At 39.2% G+C, this 17,226-nt stretch overlaps 1 protein-coding gene across 7 annotated transcripts in view; it reads right to left on the reverse strand.

The window, feature by feature from the left end:
* Positions 1-15,689, reverse strand: part of RYR2 (ryanodine receptor 2) — a 424,514-nt gene extending 408,825 nt beyond the window's left edge. For all 7 annotated transcript variants that reach the window (XM_063328961.1, XM_063328960.1, XM_063328958.1 and 4 more), the window contains exon 1: positions 15,395-15,689. In XM_063328961.1, coding sequence (XP_063185031.1) covers positions 15,395-15,442 — 48 coding nt within the window. In that variant the 5' untranslated portion in view covers positions 15,443-15,689. The remainder of the gene's footprint in view (positions 1-15,394) is intronic.
* Between the last annotated feature and the right edge of the window lie 1,537 nt (positions 15,690-17,226).

The following is a 17,226-nucleotide window of genomic DNA, read 5'->3' on the forward strand; positions in this document are numbered from 1 at the left end:
AAAAAAAAAAAAAAAAAAAAATTAAAAAAAAATGTATGGCTCCTGCAAAAAAAACAATCCCCACAAAAAAATAAATCACAAGAATCTTAGTAAACAGAAAGTATTAAATAATACATAAAAGCAGTTTCCTTCTCCTTTATAATAAATACTACAATGTTAAAATATTTCAAAATAATTCTTTATCCATAGCCAAAGAAAGAAGTGTGAAAAGCTACATTTTTTAAAAAGTCATAAAACTACAATGAGTTTAAGATTTTTACAACACTCACCTCTTTAGGGTATAAAATCTTTTAAGTGAAAATATATTTCATTTTAAAAGAATACTAAATCAAAATCAAGAAATATATTAACCTTTACTTCAGCAAGAGTTGAATCAAGAGAACAAAACCAGTAAGTCAGTTTTAAAAGAGGACAAGAAGTTGTTTATATATTCTTCCATTTTTCTCAACATTATCTTCTTCAGGACAAAGGACTACCATTTAGGGCCCACCGCTCCAGCTTTTCATAGAGAGAGATGTGTTTTTGAAAGAATTTAAAGTTTGAAAATTTGTTTCAATTCCAGATATAGGTTAGTTTCAACAAAAAAAAAAAAAAATCCATAAGTCCCCACGTGGTCAAGAACAACCATGCACCAGCAACAAGAAAAACAGAAGAGAAAAGCAAATGACACGTATTTTCAAGCAAGTATCAACATCTGTGATTTTCTTTCTTCACTCTCATCCAAATTATCTCCTGTGTTTAAGGAAAAAAAAGCAAGCACTATACAACATTTTAAGAAAACATAGTCATAACACCATGCCAACGTTTGTAATAACTCATTTCCAATAATAGAGAAGTCTCTGGACAAAACAACTGGAAAAGAGTGACTACTGTAGAATAAAACATATGCAAGGGCGCACATAAGGTTTGGTTCTGTATGGAAAATCCAGTAAGTGTGAAGAGAAACTTACAGATTATTTCAGCAGGAAACAAGCTGGAAAAGGCCTGCTACCAGACACTGTCATGCAAATCACGTGTAACCAAAAACTGGTTGAAGAGCTTTCCATTTAAGCCTTTCAGTTTTACTGTAAGCCAGGAGTTGAAGTGCTAGACTAGGCAGAGTAGAAAAACGTGAGTAGACGGTAAGACCTGAATATTCCTTTGCCTATGTGTTTTCTCATTCTATGTTCTGCTGCGTTCCGAGTACAAGATAAATTATTCTGATAAACTCAGAAAACTAGCAGACTTATTTTATGATTTACCTGCTCTCTACAATGAACCTGAAAGTGTGCATAATTTTCGCTGTTTCACCATTGCCATAGCTAACACATGAGGCTCAAAGAGCAACACTGCATAGTGAGAGCTCAGTTCCATGAAGTGCTGGTATTCCTAATACAGGCTTAAATTAGGCTTGCAGACACCAAATAAAACCACAGGAGATCTTAAGATGTTTCAGAAATTTCATGGCAAGATAGCTTCTTACCTTGAATTATAATTGAAGCTTTCTTCAATAACTAAACCAAAGCAATTGTACTCACCTAGAAGTAAGAGTTTCAACACAAGACAGATCTCCCCATCTTGTAATACCGACCAAGAAAAAAGCTTTTTTAAAAGAAGATATAAAGAAAAATATAACACTAAAAGACTAAAAGAAATAAATAGGAAAATAGAGTGGTTTGTAGACATCAAGCACCTAAAAAAGCAGTACTCCCCCACAGCATACATGACTTCCTGAGTAAATTAAACAGTATACACAATCTCAAATCCAAATTAGAGCAGACTTTAGGTTCCATGATTGACATGGTAAAATTTATGCTGGAGACAGCAAAAGCACACCATTAACACAAATTACAAATGCTACTCTGCAAGAATGACATTTAGCTTCTTAACACAGACTTCAGAGAGATGCGTAGAGGAAGAAAAAAAATCTAGTTTTCTTCTCAGAAAAGAGGAACGTAAGACAGGTTGTTACCTTTGCTGAATTGGACAAGATGGTACATCTGTGTGGCAAAGTTGGAATGGTTTACCAATAATTAGATGTAAACATTTTGAAGGACCGTTAGCAATGCATACACATCTCTGAACTAATTGTGCAAAACGCAGGTCACACACTTTTGATGCATAATATAAATATTAATTGTGCTTAAAATGGCAGGCAAGGATATTCATTCGACACATTTGGGTTGTTATATACAACTGCGCACAGTGCTATTAGTGTATGATTCAGCTCTGGCTAAAATCTAGAGGAGGTTTGACATTAAGATCAGTGAGAACAGAACCAGACTTATAAAAAGCATACATAGCTATATAGAGATCCTTGCAGTCATGGCCCAGCAAATAGATTTCTAAAATCTTTAACAGATGCAGAGTAGATTATTCTGTTAGATATTATACTAAAGTCAATTAATTTACATTCTGATCGCAATATAATTTAAGCAACAGATAAGAGAGCCAGGTTTTTACATGAAGCAGCCTTTGTAATACAGAATTTGGTTTTAGGCTTCTGGCCAAAAAGAAAAAAAACTAAAAATATTTGTACCTTATTTTCTTCTAACCTTTTGCTATTAAAATAACTCTTAACAACCTGTTATATCAACCTGCCTGTTTTATGCATTTCTTTCATTACAGCAATTTTTCCCTCAGGCAGGGAAAATGAGATCAAGGTAGAAATTTTGAAATGAATATAAGGATTTTCTTCAGTACATTATCCTGTTTAAAGGTATACAAGAAGGCTACAAACCCATTTCCCCCACAGAACTCCTTGTTTCTCTGCCCCTCCCGATGAAACAAATTACTAGGGTACAACCAGCAAAAGCAAACCATAACTTTTGAATAAGAACTTACTACAGCAAAGTGCGCTTCCCAAGCTCTAGATGTGGTTCCAATTGTCAAACTGTAATTCTGTAACAGACATAAATCATCATAAAAAACCTCACTCATCAACAGGAAGTCACACAGGTACATAAAGAAGAAGTAACTTTGTTAGCATTCACACTCCCGCACAGTTCACTACCCAATTAAACTCATTCCTTCATTGAATGTATGCTCTGACCCATGTTAGTTTTTTCTGTTAGTAAATCAAGAAGTGCAGCAAGGCCTTCCTATGTAAACAGAAATGCAAACGCCATGCATGGAAACAAGTCTCCCCCATCAAGTTCTGAAGGTTGAGCATTTATCACACAGTATATTAATTGGATTACTTTACAGGATTACAGCTTCAGAAAACTGACACAGTAACTCTCACCTAGAGGTTTTCTCAGAGTCAGCAGAAGGCACCTCTGTGCAGAGAGCCAGAGGAAACAATTCCTTAAGTCAGGCACAGGACTTCTGCAGAGAGGTGATTTACCAAGCCAAAGGGGCAACCCCCAAAACAAATTGGTTTGGAAGGGAAAAATATTGTCACAGATGCTCTTTTAACTTTGCAGCTGTCAAGTAAAAAATAAACTGTAGAACAGAAAGCAGAATAAAAAATGGGCATAAACCAGAAAGTGTCTAATTCTGCTACACTAACAGATTTATAGTATATGGGAAGAAGAAATTCACAGGCTTCAGCTGCAATTGCAGCTGACATGCAAATTATAAGCTAGAATTCAACTAGAAATCTCAAAATAAAAAAAAGAGTAATACATTACTTCTGACATAATCAGAATAAAGTGATGCCTGTAATATTATCACTAAAATATGTCAACATTGCAGCTTGATATACCTTTAAACCACATTCATTTAGTTTTCAGTAGATTAAAACAGGTATGAAAATCCCTAAATCAGAAAGTAAAAAAAAAAAAATAAGAATACCTACAATCTCAGTTGGCTGTAGTCAATAAATAGGTGTAAATATTTCAGTATTTAAAAATGCAGATATACAATTTTTATTGAATTGAGCCACACATCCACCTAGAAAGAGATACCTCCATTCACCTTTAGGAACACGAAAATCTAATTCTCACTACCTAATTACTCATTTTTCTCCTCCCACTCCAGAGAAAATGGAAGTGTTTCTTTTTGTGTCCAAACTCAGAGTTGTATTACACCGTCTAAGCAAAAGCTTCTATTTTATTTTGGAGAAAAGCCAGGCAACATGCTACGCCTATGACAAAGCTCACCTATGAGGTTTGTCAACCCTCCCTCCTACATTCCATCCCTTTCCCTTTCAGGACAAATTCTGTTCATTTGAAATTAAGCCGAATGAGCCGAATTCATTCATTTGAATGAGCCGAAGCTTTCCAGAGGTCAAGCATGCAAAGGAAAAGGAGAAAGAAAATGCAGACTAAACACACATCAATACAACTGATGTGGAGAAGCACACATTATGGAAGTTCTCATGATAACCTCTTTCCTACTTAGTAAACTTGATGTGACATTTTTAACACACTTATTTTCTTGTTCTGAGAGAGGAAAAAAAAAAAAAATCTTGGCCTCGCCCTTTGTCAGATTCAAGAGAGAAATTAAGAAGAAAAAGGAAAAAATAAATTCCAAAGTTAAGAGCCCCCTCCAGGAATATATCCTTCTACCAATTTGAATTAATGCTTAAATACATAACTAAAAACAACGGCAAGGTTCTGCCACAGGCTTAGGTTGAAGCGGTGTCCAACTTTAAATCAGGAAAAGCAACCAGGCCAATACCAAAAGACAGGGATCTCAGTGGCTGTGACAAGAAAAAGGAAGAGTAAGAGAGATTAAACAAAAAGTTTTGGACTCAGCGATTGAATGTTCAAAGAAAAGACACTTCAAATGAACCGGCAGATAGTGTACAGAAAAATTACAGTACTCTTCTTGATGAGATACTGCTAACACATTTCAGAAACGGACTTGGAGGCATAACATTGCAAGTAATATTCTGAAACTATCCAAAATGCAGCAGCATTTCTTCTACAGGATTTCAGGAACCTTCTCATATCAACCCAAAATTTATAGGGTGTTCCTACAAGAACCCTGGTCAGCTCAAAATGGAGATCAGGCCTTCACTGTTGACTTATTTTGCAATCCTTCCTTTTTGTAAGCTTTAAGATTCTTGTTCCATCAAAATACCAGTATCAAGAGTAGTTACTTTTAAAATGCATATTCACTACATTAGGCATATTAAAAGTGATTAAAGAGTAAACAATGGCTGACATACATGACCAAGTAGTCAGACTATCATGCTAAGACCTACTCAGAAACATCTTAGTATGTGAATCATTAATTCACAAGCCTACCCTACAGAAACTCAGTCAATAGTGATGGAACACCTATGGCATTTGAGATGTTTTCTTGATTTACCTATGTAGCTATCACCCTCCTGCAATTACTGAATACTAGACTAGTGCTTTTTTGCTCACAAGCTTTTCTAAAGGACTTGCTCCATGATTCTAAGACTAGAAGAAATTAGGCAGACTTCTTACACATACACGAATAAATACAACTCTTATCCAGGTTATCACTACCATTCCACCATCATGTTTAGATCTGTGATGATACCGCTTCATGGATTCTTTGGCTCTACAATCACACTTTAGCAATGTTATTAACATTTTTGGCCATGAAAATTCATACAGTATTATTTGCACAGCCTTTGATTTCTACCAGTTCCTTCATTAGAAGGGTTGGATCTCTTCAGCCACACTTGCTATGACAGTTCTCACAAATTAATCGCTTCATTTCTGCATTAATGCAATATTGCAGTTCCTTCAGATGTCTGCTGGTACATGTCAAATCATGAGACAAGTCTTTGCTTTCCATAAGTGTTAACTGGGTCAGAAAAAAACCCCAAACCCACACTTATTTCATATAAGCTTTTAAAATAAGTTTAATCCAACTCTTTAGCAATGAAGGGCTACTAAATTACCTATAACACCAGAAAAAAGGTTCTCTCCATCCCCATTTCATTCTTACCAAGTTATTTCCCTGCACCACATATTGTGATATTTTCTTTATCAAAGACTGCTTCAGGATGAAGGTCATGTGTCCATACAGAGAGGTTTAGTCACCTAGCTTGTGCTTACCATGCCTCTGCTAGTTCCAACTAAATTATTCCACTATGCGACTAGAAAATAAACACACCATAGGTGATTTTCAAATGTTTATCAGCATGGCTACATTCCTGATGTACAGTGAGGATCATTTATCAGTGAATGAATCCATCTATCCAGTAGTTTACTGAGTTTTAAGCAGATCTATCCAATTACTTAGGCTTACTTTGAACACATAGAATTCCTTTCATTCCTCCACCTAAATTCCTATATAAGGAATTCTACTTGGCCGTGACAGGAATGGAAGCTGCTCATACACCAAATGAAATTATATGGCATGTTCAGCATACTTTCCTCTTTTTCCTTTTATGAAACCAAAGAATGCATCTCACACAAAGCCCAGGTAGCTGTTTTTTCCAGCTTTGCCCAGTTTGGAAGGAAGAAATATAGCTGTAAGAGACAGCTGTTCCTGGCTTGATTCCACTAATACAATTCCACTTTCTGGCAATCCCCAGGAAAACTCACAGCCAGCCAATGCAAATTTTGTGTTGCTTCCTTCCATCATTCCTTCGAAAGAAGGATTTACGCAGGGACATTCTTCAAATTCAGTTTTCACTTCATGCACTCAGTTTTCACAGCAGGATTCCAGAAAAGTTTTCGCAGAGGTAGACAGGACCTCTGTCTCCTCTGCAGGACGATGCCAGTGTTCAGCATTTGATTCTGCTCCCTAATAACCACCAGATATTATTTCCACAGTCAAGTAAAAAACAATCAGGTAATAGAAGTATGTTGTTACACAGCACTAATTCTGAAATCCTCCAGGAAGCCACCTCACAAAACGTAATGATCTTGCTACCCCTTCTCTGTGGCCCTTCAGTGTTCAGAATATGAACAAAAACAAACTGAACAAAAACAAACCAAGCAAAAACCCTGTCCTGCACTAAAATGTCTTGCATGTTAAAAATTAACTGAGCCATGTATCTTATGAAATGATACTTTGTCAACTCTTGCCAAAGTCCCTCTTGGAAGTCTACTGCATTACTAGGGAACCTATTATTTCTCCATTTTTTTTTCAAGCACGTGGTAATTATAAGGAAGTCATTCCTGACTATGATGAACATTAGAAAAGTGAACCCATACTTTTATTTAAAATGTAATGCAGCTGCTAGTGCGAGTGCTCCTATAAACACAATAATATTACTGTAAAACTGACCGTTATAGCATTACATTTAAACGGAAATTGCAACTGTCAAATAAGTTAATACAGCTTATGTTATGAAACCTTACCTGTCATATCTTTCACTTTCCAAACAGTAGGGACATAGATACTAGTTGTTTTTTTATTAAGCAATTCTGAGAAGCTAAGCAAAGCTTCTACTAAATTACAGTACAAGCCTCAAACATACATCTGTTCAAATCTATAGCTGAGTGACATACCATCAGGCTCTAGCAGCAGCCACACATTTGCACCTGACAAGTTACACCACCATTATTATGTAAAAAATGACAAAGAAAAGCAAGAATTCTTTCATAAGTCAATACATAATTAGTTAATGAATCTCATGCTTCTTAAGAAGGGAGAGCAGCATAAAACTACACTGCAGTAAAAGCACACGGGACTTCCAGCTAGTCTTCGTTAGGAAACTGGGGTGACTTTTTCTGTGATGTTGCAGGCAGTGGCTGCCCTTAAGTTGCTCTATTTGTTACAATGAGAACAAAGAAATACCACTGCTGTGCCCCTGATGGGCACAGAATATTGCAGTAAGCTCTGCAATGCTGTGGTTGCCTTTAAAAGGCTTAAAACTGTTATCTAAACTAGCTCCTTTATGCCCTTTCTCATCTACTGAGATGCATCAGGCAACAGGCAGCCTCTTCCAGAAGCCTTCCATTCCCAGAGTAGTATAGACAACACAGCCAGACACGGCTTAAGTGCCATACCCTTGAAAAACACAGTATAAGTCTTTAGCAGAATACAGACTAGAGACAGAAGATTATGCCAGGCTATCCTTACTTTGCTATTGGGAGAAATTCCAGCGTATAACTGTGTCAATAATTAAAGCACTCTGTTCTCACTTCCACCTGACCACAGTTAAGGTTTAAAATGGGTGTTTTCAAGCTGTCTGAAGGACGAAGTAAAAGGATTCACATTTCAGAAAATGCATTACTCTAAGTTTTTATCATTTTATTTGCCACGTTTCATAAAAGTGTCTATTAAAGCTTCTTAATCTAAATGAGAAAAAGCACTGACAAGGACCTGGGACTGGAAAAGTAAAAGCCAGGGCAGACTTTCAGTCATTTACCATTTGTTTGGTTTTCTTTTTTTCTTATTTTATTTCTTATTCTTCAGGAAATCATACCCTCTTCCTCTTACTTCAGAATAACATTAATATTATGTCAAGAATTCATGTTATGAATGCAAGTTCATACCAACAACAGAAGCGTTAGACCAAATGAAATAGCTATCTGTATAATGCATACGCATGAATTTGGACAAAAATATAAGAAAATTAGGGTGCTCAGATTATGTAATTCATTAGCTACTGCTTCTAATGCCTCTATTACCCTATGCTCGATGCTCTAGCAGAAAATTCAAGCAAAGTAGCTCAATCAAGGCAGAAATCAGCTTCTAATAGTTTTATATGTCAATAAGAACTTCTCACTTAAGAGATACAGAACTTTCCTCACAAAAGAGACTGCTTTTGTTCAGAGATGAATGGTATTAGGAGGAAAACATTACCCATTCAACCTTAGAAATTACTTGTCTTTAAGAATTTATTCTTTTGAGGAACTGTCCACTTGCCATCAATAGCAAAATTCTTGTTGATGATGGATAAAAGTGCAAGCCTCTTGCCAATATAAAATACAAACAGAAAATTGCTGTAATTTTCTGTACAGCAGTACCATGAAAGGGACAGCCATCTCCAGAAATTCACAGAGCTCAATTTTCCAGAAGTGATGCACTAAGGGATTCACCACATAAGCCATAAAGAAAGTCTCCTAACAGCGTCATAGCTAGGAATGATTCCAACCAGAAGACTGAATCTTCCCATAGAGTTTTGTGTTAGTTTTCAGAAACAAACCTGCATTTACACAGGAACAACTGTTATGCACACATTTCTAGCCATTCTGCCCTCAAAAGAAGTCTGGATATGAAATCCTGCTTACACTGAAATCAATAGTTCTGCCTTCATAAGGATCAGAGTTTTACTCTTGAGACCTTGAACAGCACTTCACAGTGGTGACCATGACACCCATTAAAACTGAAATATGCAGGACACATATTTTTTTAAACTATAAAAGAAATATTTTTTTCATTTGACTAATGTATTTGTTTTAACTATTCTTATCGACACTTAACATATAGCAGTAAATGTGTGGTACATATTTATGACAATTAAGCAGAACTCCATTCTATGAGCCTTCTGTATAGCATTTGCAAGTAAGTATTTGCTAATGAGTAAGGAGATATTACTCTTTTTGTGCGTAAATTAAGGAAAAAAGAGTTAGATAACCACAATATAGAAAATACATTGCTGACTTCTTCCATCAATCATGATTAAAATTGCAACAACCACAGTAAGAGAAAGTTAAAATTCTTTCATTCACCCTGATAAAACGTGTTCACTTTACAGTTCATCAAAGGTTATTTATGTACTAGTGCCATGACCCAAACAAAACAAACTTACATCACTTAAGTTTTATTAGGAAGTATAGGAATACATATGCAGTTTCTGACTTTTCTGTCATCCACACAAAGCCAAGTCTACTTTTTCAGTCAATTCAGGAAATTTAAACAAAAGCCTAGGTGTAATTCAGAAAACAAAACCAAAACTAGCTACGAGTTTTAACACGAAGCACCCATAACTATAAAAATTAGAAGAAAAAAAAAAAGATATCTACAATTTCAGTTTAATTCACGTACTTCCTGAATGCAGCCCACTGTCAGCATTTCCCCATACAGTCAGTTTCCAACCTTTTATCTTGATTCAGAGAAATACTTCAACACATCCCTCTCCCTGTGCAAGAAAGACTGGTATGTTTTCCTGAATTAGAATCATCCTGTGCACTTTCCACACAGCTATATAATGGGAGAATCACCTTTACAATATGCCTGTAACAATATAGCATTCAAATAGAGAAGTGAATGGTAGACATACCTCAAGGCCATTCTAAATCTTGGGTCAGAAATTAACTGGAATTCTCTCTTTACAGTCTGTCCACAGCTTAAGTTCCTGCAATAGATTTTCCTCAGGCCTTCACAATGCTAAAGAGCACCATGCATCAGAACACCTTCAGACACTGAAAGGAAAAGCAGCTCTCTGTCTCTCAGAACATTAGTCAACCAACTCACAGGGCTAGCAAGAAACTTCCCTGGTGGACCAACTATTTGCTACAGAGCTTCCTCAGCCTCCTTCTCACACATCCAGTAAAGATAACTTCCAGATGCAAAACACTGGACAAGATAGTACACAGACTAGACAACTGATTTTATCCAGTAATATCATTTTAATGGTGGTATAAAATGTTTGTCAAACAATTTTGGAATCAAAAAATTTATATATAAAATGTTCACACGTAATTCCCAAATAAGAAATGGACTAAGTCTCCTAGCTAAAACCCGTTCACTACAAACAGCCTGTCCAGTTCAATTCCAAAATAGAATTTGAGATCATATTCGGTGTGTGTACTGCAGTGCAGTGCCTTAGAGAGGAAGGTACAAATGCTGCAATCTCAGCCACGCCATCACCCACATGAGCTGTTAAACAGTGGTCTCTTGTGCCAGTCCCGGGTGAATCTTCAGAAGTCACATACTGACAGGTACAAGAAACACTTTTTAAAATAAAGAAGGCTAGACAAAGTGTTTTTCAGTGTTCTTTCCTTCTAAAATTCCTCCTAATATCCAAGATTGCTTTTGAGCATTTTCTTCAGTGCATTCTGGCAGCCGTGTTTGTGTGTTTGATGATTGCAGCTATCAGAATCTAACGTATTTTGATAAACCCCTTTAAAGATAAGCAGTGTATGAGAAGCATCAAGGAATATTTGGGGAAATAAATAAATAAAATTTCTATTCTATTTCACTGAGAGATTCACATAACAATTCTTGTTATGTTTAGTTACTTATTTTACAAGAACCTTCAGATCTTGTTTTTCCAGGTTCCTTTTGTATCCTTTAATTCCACAGAATCTTCACTCACAATGGCATATAAGCATATGATTTTTAGTCAGATTTAAAGTGAAATTTTATTGTTTAAATGGTGCCATAACAGGGAATATCTGGAACAGAATTGACTCTGGAATCACAGAATTCCAGTCCTTGAAATGTAATGACATTACATTCTTCATTTCAGAACAAAGTGCCATAAACTCCATTCTTTTATTTTCTGAAGTATGAAATTCCAGCACTAAGTGAATAAAGTCTTTTGCATGTCAAACATGAATCCTAAATAACATTTCACTTCATTTAAAAGTACTTTTCCAGTGTTGGAAAGTACTCTTACACTTTCTGTGACAGTCACACTCAGAAAAATTAAGCTCTTGTAGAAAATAAGGCAGCACAGAATATGCTCGCATAAGCAAAAGATCCTATTTTACTCCACGTTGCTAATTAAACAAATGAAAAAAGCATTAGAAGACAGCACATAGTGGAACATCAGCATTTCAGTCTTCAAAAAACAGGAAGAGATGAAAAGGAGACAACGACCCCAACAGAGCTGAGGAAAATATGTTGCTCACACTGATAATGCTTCTGATTTCTGACAGGCATGGTAGTCTCCTCTGTCTCAGAGGACAGTGAGAAAGACCATAACCCTGTCAGCCTCACTTTAGTGTGTCCTGGTGGTGTCTCCTACCATAAATATCTAAAAGAAGACCTGCCTCTAATTTAAGAAACTCCACATCTCCAGAAAACCATATGTACCGGTATCAAGAACACCACAAGAACAAATAGCTAAATTACATATTCCTCATCTGTCTCAGGTACATATTGCTCCCCAAATTCAGGACACCTTTAACATAAGGGATACTCATAGGCAGTATTGTGTTGAAATACTGCAATTGTTTTAATTCTGTCATCAGTTTACCACCCCACCCCACACGAAGGCCTTCCCTTACCAGGGTTCTGCACCATAAAAAAAACCAAAACACAAAACCAAACCAGTCCTTGCCCATATGCATTATGGAAGGAGCTTCTGCATTTATTCAAAAACATTTTCTGTTCTCTCTTGAAACTCTGAATTATTTTCACTCTGGTCAAATCACACATCTTCAGAAAAAAAAAAAAAACAACCACCAAACCAAAACAAACAAAAAAAGTCACAAAACAAAAACACAAGTCATTTCAGTATTAACTATAAATGTTTTAGGTTCTTGAATGGAAAGACTAAACAATGAAAAATCTATTCTGTACACATCTTTATCTGTGCTAATATTTAAAAAAAAATTCTCTACAGGAAAGAAGTCCTCTGTAGACACACAGCTAAAAAGCAAGAGCATGATACTTGCTCCTCTTCACTCCTTTTGCACAGTATGTGTGCATTCAGTGGGAAAAGTCAGGAGAATGTGTATCCAAGACTGAAAAAGGATACACATAATACAAGGTCATCTCTACCTGGAATATTCAGCAAAGTAATGAGGGAGACCCCTGTTTGTGAAGAAGTATGTCATTCACAGGACTATAGATTATTTCCTTGAGGAGAACCAAACAGCACAGAGCTAAGTTCCAGTCTATCCAAAGTTCTCTCAAACAATGGAAGGACTGATGCTTCCCGAAATCCAGGGCATTAACAGGTTACGTTCCCTCTCAGAAGCGACATATTAAACCCAAATTGTTCCCAAAAGAAACAGAAATCCACCCTAATAGCAAATTTGTAGGAGGAAATGCATGACACCACCTTATCACAAAATAAGAATAAAAAAAAGCAGCCAAGGAAGAAGACAAATCATTAGGCAAACAGGAATACGTGAAGAGGAAAGGAAAAAGAAAATACCAACGAACATGTAGATGGCAAATACAAATTCAGTTTAGTAGCTTAATGCAAATAGAGGATTTTTTTTAATTGAATAAAATCTCACATTTCTCTTCAAACATTAAAAATAATATGTTGTGCTTACATTCCATGGTAAACTCTAAAGATGCTACAGTAATTTTGAAACATCAGAAAGAGAACCTGCAATTTTAGAAAGTTTATCAGGTCCTATCAAAAGAAGAAAATATGAAGAGCACTGTTTATGTGTTGTAGGCCTACAGATGTCATCATTAAGGTATCCAAAGCACAGAAAGCTTTTTGCTTGCATAACGTGTTGTTTGAAAAGATCTATTTTATCTACCAAACCATTTATGAATCTGTTTGTCCCTAATTACTGTTTTAAAAATAAATAACTAAGAAGATAAACTACAGCAACTACCAGGTAATATCGAATTCACGGTGCTTTCTATCAATGCCATTCAGAAAGCAACACACATCTAATAGCTTTAGAGAATACTAATCTAAAGTTTACAAGAACAGGTAGAAGGTAGACTACATTGAGAATATGTTTTAAAGCAACTGATTTTCCAAGTAACATTCGTAACTTTGACAAAGTAGAAGGAAAAGAGGAGTAAAAATCACTGCTTACATACAACTATAGATTAGAGAGTCAAAACTTCACATGAAAAGGATATTTCTCAGGCCTTTTTTATTTTATTACACAAAAAGCCTCCCCCATGCCTCAGTTTACAATATTCAAGGTCATTTTACCCTCAGTACAACATTCTAAAAATTTCTAAAGTATTGTCTTTGGCTGGGTTTGCCAAATCTGTATTAAGCCTGACGCACATTATCAGGAGGGCTGTTTTACATAACGGGCTGCTGCTGTCAGGTGCTGTAGTTTAACATTACTGTATATGTGCAGAGCAGTATTAGCATGCTCACTGCTTCTCTTTCCCTATTAAGCATTCAGATAACAGCCCTTCCATGAACTAAGCTTAATATTCAAACCTGCAGCAAGACTGCCATTGTACAAGTCTTCCAAAAACGTTTACCAGCATGAAGTACTAATAATAAAACTCTCATAATTTGAGGTGACAAATTATCTTTCAAAGAAGTGTTTTTCTGTTTTGTCTTTAGGTGTTAGACAACACTACAGCAGAAGTCGCATAATGCTGAGAGGAAAAAAAGTTGACAATCTTCGTGCCAGTGTTGCATAACAGCTGTGTTGCCTGTAAATCCAGATTTTCTATGAATTCTCAAACAAACAAAAAAGAATAATAGGATGTCTATCTATTATTTTATGGTTTCTGATTGAAATAAACATAAGATGACCATGATCCAGGATTCACAATGCTGCAAACAGCATAGAAATGTGCTTCATGTACATTACGTGGCTTGCTTTCCCCTCCTTTTTTAATGTATTTTCTTACAAGACACTAATCATGAACATTTTTGAAATCAGACTGTACTAAATAAAAAGGAAGCTAAGTTTTACCCTACAGTCTCAGTGCTTTTAGCTCTACTTATCAAATGTCTCAGCAATTTTTCCTCCAACTGTGACAGGGTTTGTGTACACCACCATTCAAATATGCCCATCTGCAAAACTTGCTAGGATTGTGCATATAAACAGCACTTGGGAGATGGCCCAGAAGGTAAATAAAAGCATCGCTTGAAGAAAAATAATCCAGATAAGCATGAAATGCAGCAGCCCCCACGTATTAATTAAACTGAGGGAAGAAATCCTCTAGCGCCTTAACATGCTTTGTACTGAAGAAAACAGAAGTAAAGAAAGGATGCTCACATTCAAAAGAAAAGGAAAGAAGGTATTAGTCCGTGAGGAGAACGCCCGCAAGTTAGTGGGAACCTTGGTGGGGAAGGGGGCGGGCTGGAAGAGGTGATTTTTTTTTAATTATTTTTTTTTTTCCAATTCTATTTTTGCAAGAGGAGCGCGATTGCAGCTTTTAAGCCGGGGAGGGATGCTCGGTTAGTATCTGCAGTACGCGAACACACCGGCGGGCGGGAAGGCAGCGGGGAGAGGTACCGGGGACGGCGGGGGTCTCCCTGCGCGCCCCGTTCGCCCTCCGCCCGGCTGCCCGCACCTCGCCCTGCCCGCCGTCCCCCGCCGCGCCGCTCGGGGCAGGCACCGCCGCCTCCCCCCCGTCCCTTCCCGCTTAACCCGACACCACCCGCAGCACCAGCGGTTAGTTATCGCCCCTCCGCCCGCCAGAACAGGGGGCACACGCCGCCGGGTGGAGCGGGAGAGGGCTGGGGCTCTGGAGACCTCCCTGACAGGACTCCCCCGGGGCGGCGGGAGCAGAGCGCACCCGCCTCCACCCCACCAACCCCGCACACGGAGCCTCGGTGCCCGCCGCCCTACAGCTCTCCTCAGGGCACGGGCCGGGCGTCGTCCCCGCCTCAGCCCCTCACCCGCCCAGCCACGGCCCCCGGCCCCCTGCCCCGCGCCAGCCCGGAGGTGGGGGAGGCAAGCCCGGCGCTTACAGTTCGCAGGAACTGGATCTCATCCTCGCCCTCGCCCCCTTCAGCCATGTCTCCCCCTCTCTCTTCTTCTCCCGGACGCTGCTCCCGGTGCCCGGGCGGGCGGCGGCGGTCTCTCCCCGCGCGAAGGCGGCGGCAGGAGGCTCAACGGCCGCGCCGCGCCAGACTGGGGCAAGTGCGAGGGCGGCGGAGCCGACAGCCCCAGCCCGACCCTTAATGGGTGCGGGTGCCCGTCCGCCTGCAGCAGGTTGACAGCTCTGCCCAACCACCCCGCTGCCAGTGCCTGCCGCGGGGGGAGCGGGATGCGATTAACCGGGGGAGGAGAGGGGAGGCGGAGCTCCCCGGCATCCCCCCCCCGCGCCGCTGCAGGTGATCCGCAGCCGGCTCCCTCCGCACACCAAATCCGCCGCCCAGCGCCCCTTACTGGCTGCTCCGCGCAGAGGCGGCTGACGGTTGTCCCGCCCGCCCGCAGCCGCCGCGGCAGGGCTCGCTTCGCCTCCGGCGCTCTCCACAGGGGCTGGGCTCGCCTCAGGGGTTCGCCTCGCCTCCTCCCTGGGGCTCCCCTCAGGGGCTGGGCTCGCCTCAGGGGGTCGTCTCACTTCGCCTCGCCTCCGGGGCTCCCCTCAGGGGCTGCCTTCAGGCGGCCGCTGCCCGACCCACCGGCCCCGGCCTCAGACGGCTCGGGGCCCGGGTCTGCCTCGGGTAAGGCCGGCGCCGTGTCGGCGCGGACAAGTCCGTCCCTTCCGGAGTTCCGCGTGGTGTGAGAGAGACCTCAGGAGAAGGAGGATTTAAACGGCTTTGTATGAGCTTTTTGCCAATCGACAGTACTCTCGGGGAGAAGAGGTGGAAGGGACAACATGGCTTCTCAACTGGTGTTAGCCTCTAACCATCCTGTGAGTGAGCTTAACCCAGGGTGAACGAAAGGCTTTAAAATACACTTTACTTAAGGATAGCTACCGTGCATTTACTATGGGGTAGAGCAGAGGGGTGCCATGGAATAGCTCATCCATCATGAGCGTTCGCGCAGTCCGTACACTTCCAAGGGCACCTTAGTTCGAGCAGTGAGGAAGCCAGGCCTCCAGCAGAAAGGAGTTTGGCAGCCCACGGAACCTGCAGGGCTTCTAACATCCACAGCACGCTGGAATAAATAGATAGCGGAGAAGCTCTGCTAATGTCATGCAATGGTCACGAGGTGAGGACAGTAGAATATCTTAAAAAATAGTAAAATTAACTCTGTATCACTGACAGAGTAAAACGTGCAGAAGGCTTTTGAAGGGACAAAATCAGTAAACACAATGAAATCACAATAATTTTGGTAAACAGAGTGTGTAGCTAGTACAACAGAAGACATGATGTTTCTTGAGGAGCCCTACCCATAATCTGTAACTTTACACTGTTCAAGGACATCATAAAAAAGTAGTATCAAACACCACTTCTGAGATTTTATCATTACTTCCAGCAGTAGAAAACTGACAGACTGGAAATTGCAAGACCAGCAAAGACCCTAAGGTCTCTAGAGCAAGTAATGTATGAGTGTTTAATACAAAGGTTCTACAGATGAACTCCAGAGATAAGACAGCTTAAGCATTTCCTGGTTTCAGTTACTACTGACTTCAAGAGATTTTTTTACCTCTCAAAGCTACTCCTGACTGAAAATATTTTTTTTCTAAGTAAGTATGATAAAATAGTGAAAGACATTTTTTTATATTGTTGCAATATTCAAATCTCTTCAATATCCCTTCTTACAAATTATTTAGATTTGAGAGATATTTCTTGAAACAGACCCCTATTTTGAGGAAAAGTCCCATGTTTGGATAACTTTAAAAAATTATGTT

Source organism: Chroicocephalus ridibundus, chromosome 3, assembly GCF_963924245.1.
Source record: "Chroicocephalus ridibundus chromosome 3, bChrRid1.1, whole genome shotgun sequence".
Taxonomy (NCBI): domain Eukaryota; kingdom Metazoa; phylum Chordata; class Aves; order Charadriiformes; family Laridae; genus Chroicocephalus; species Chroicocephalus ridibundus.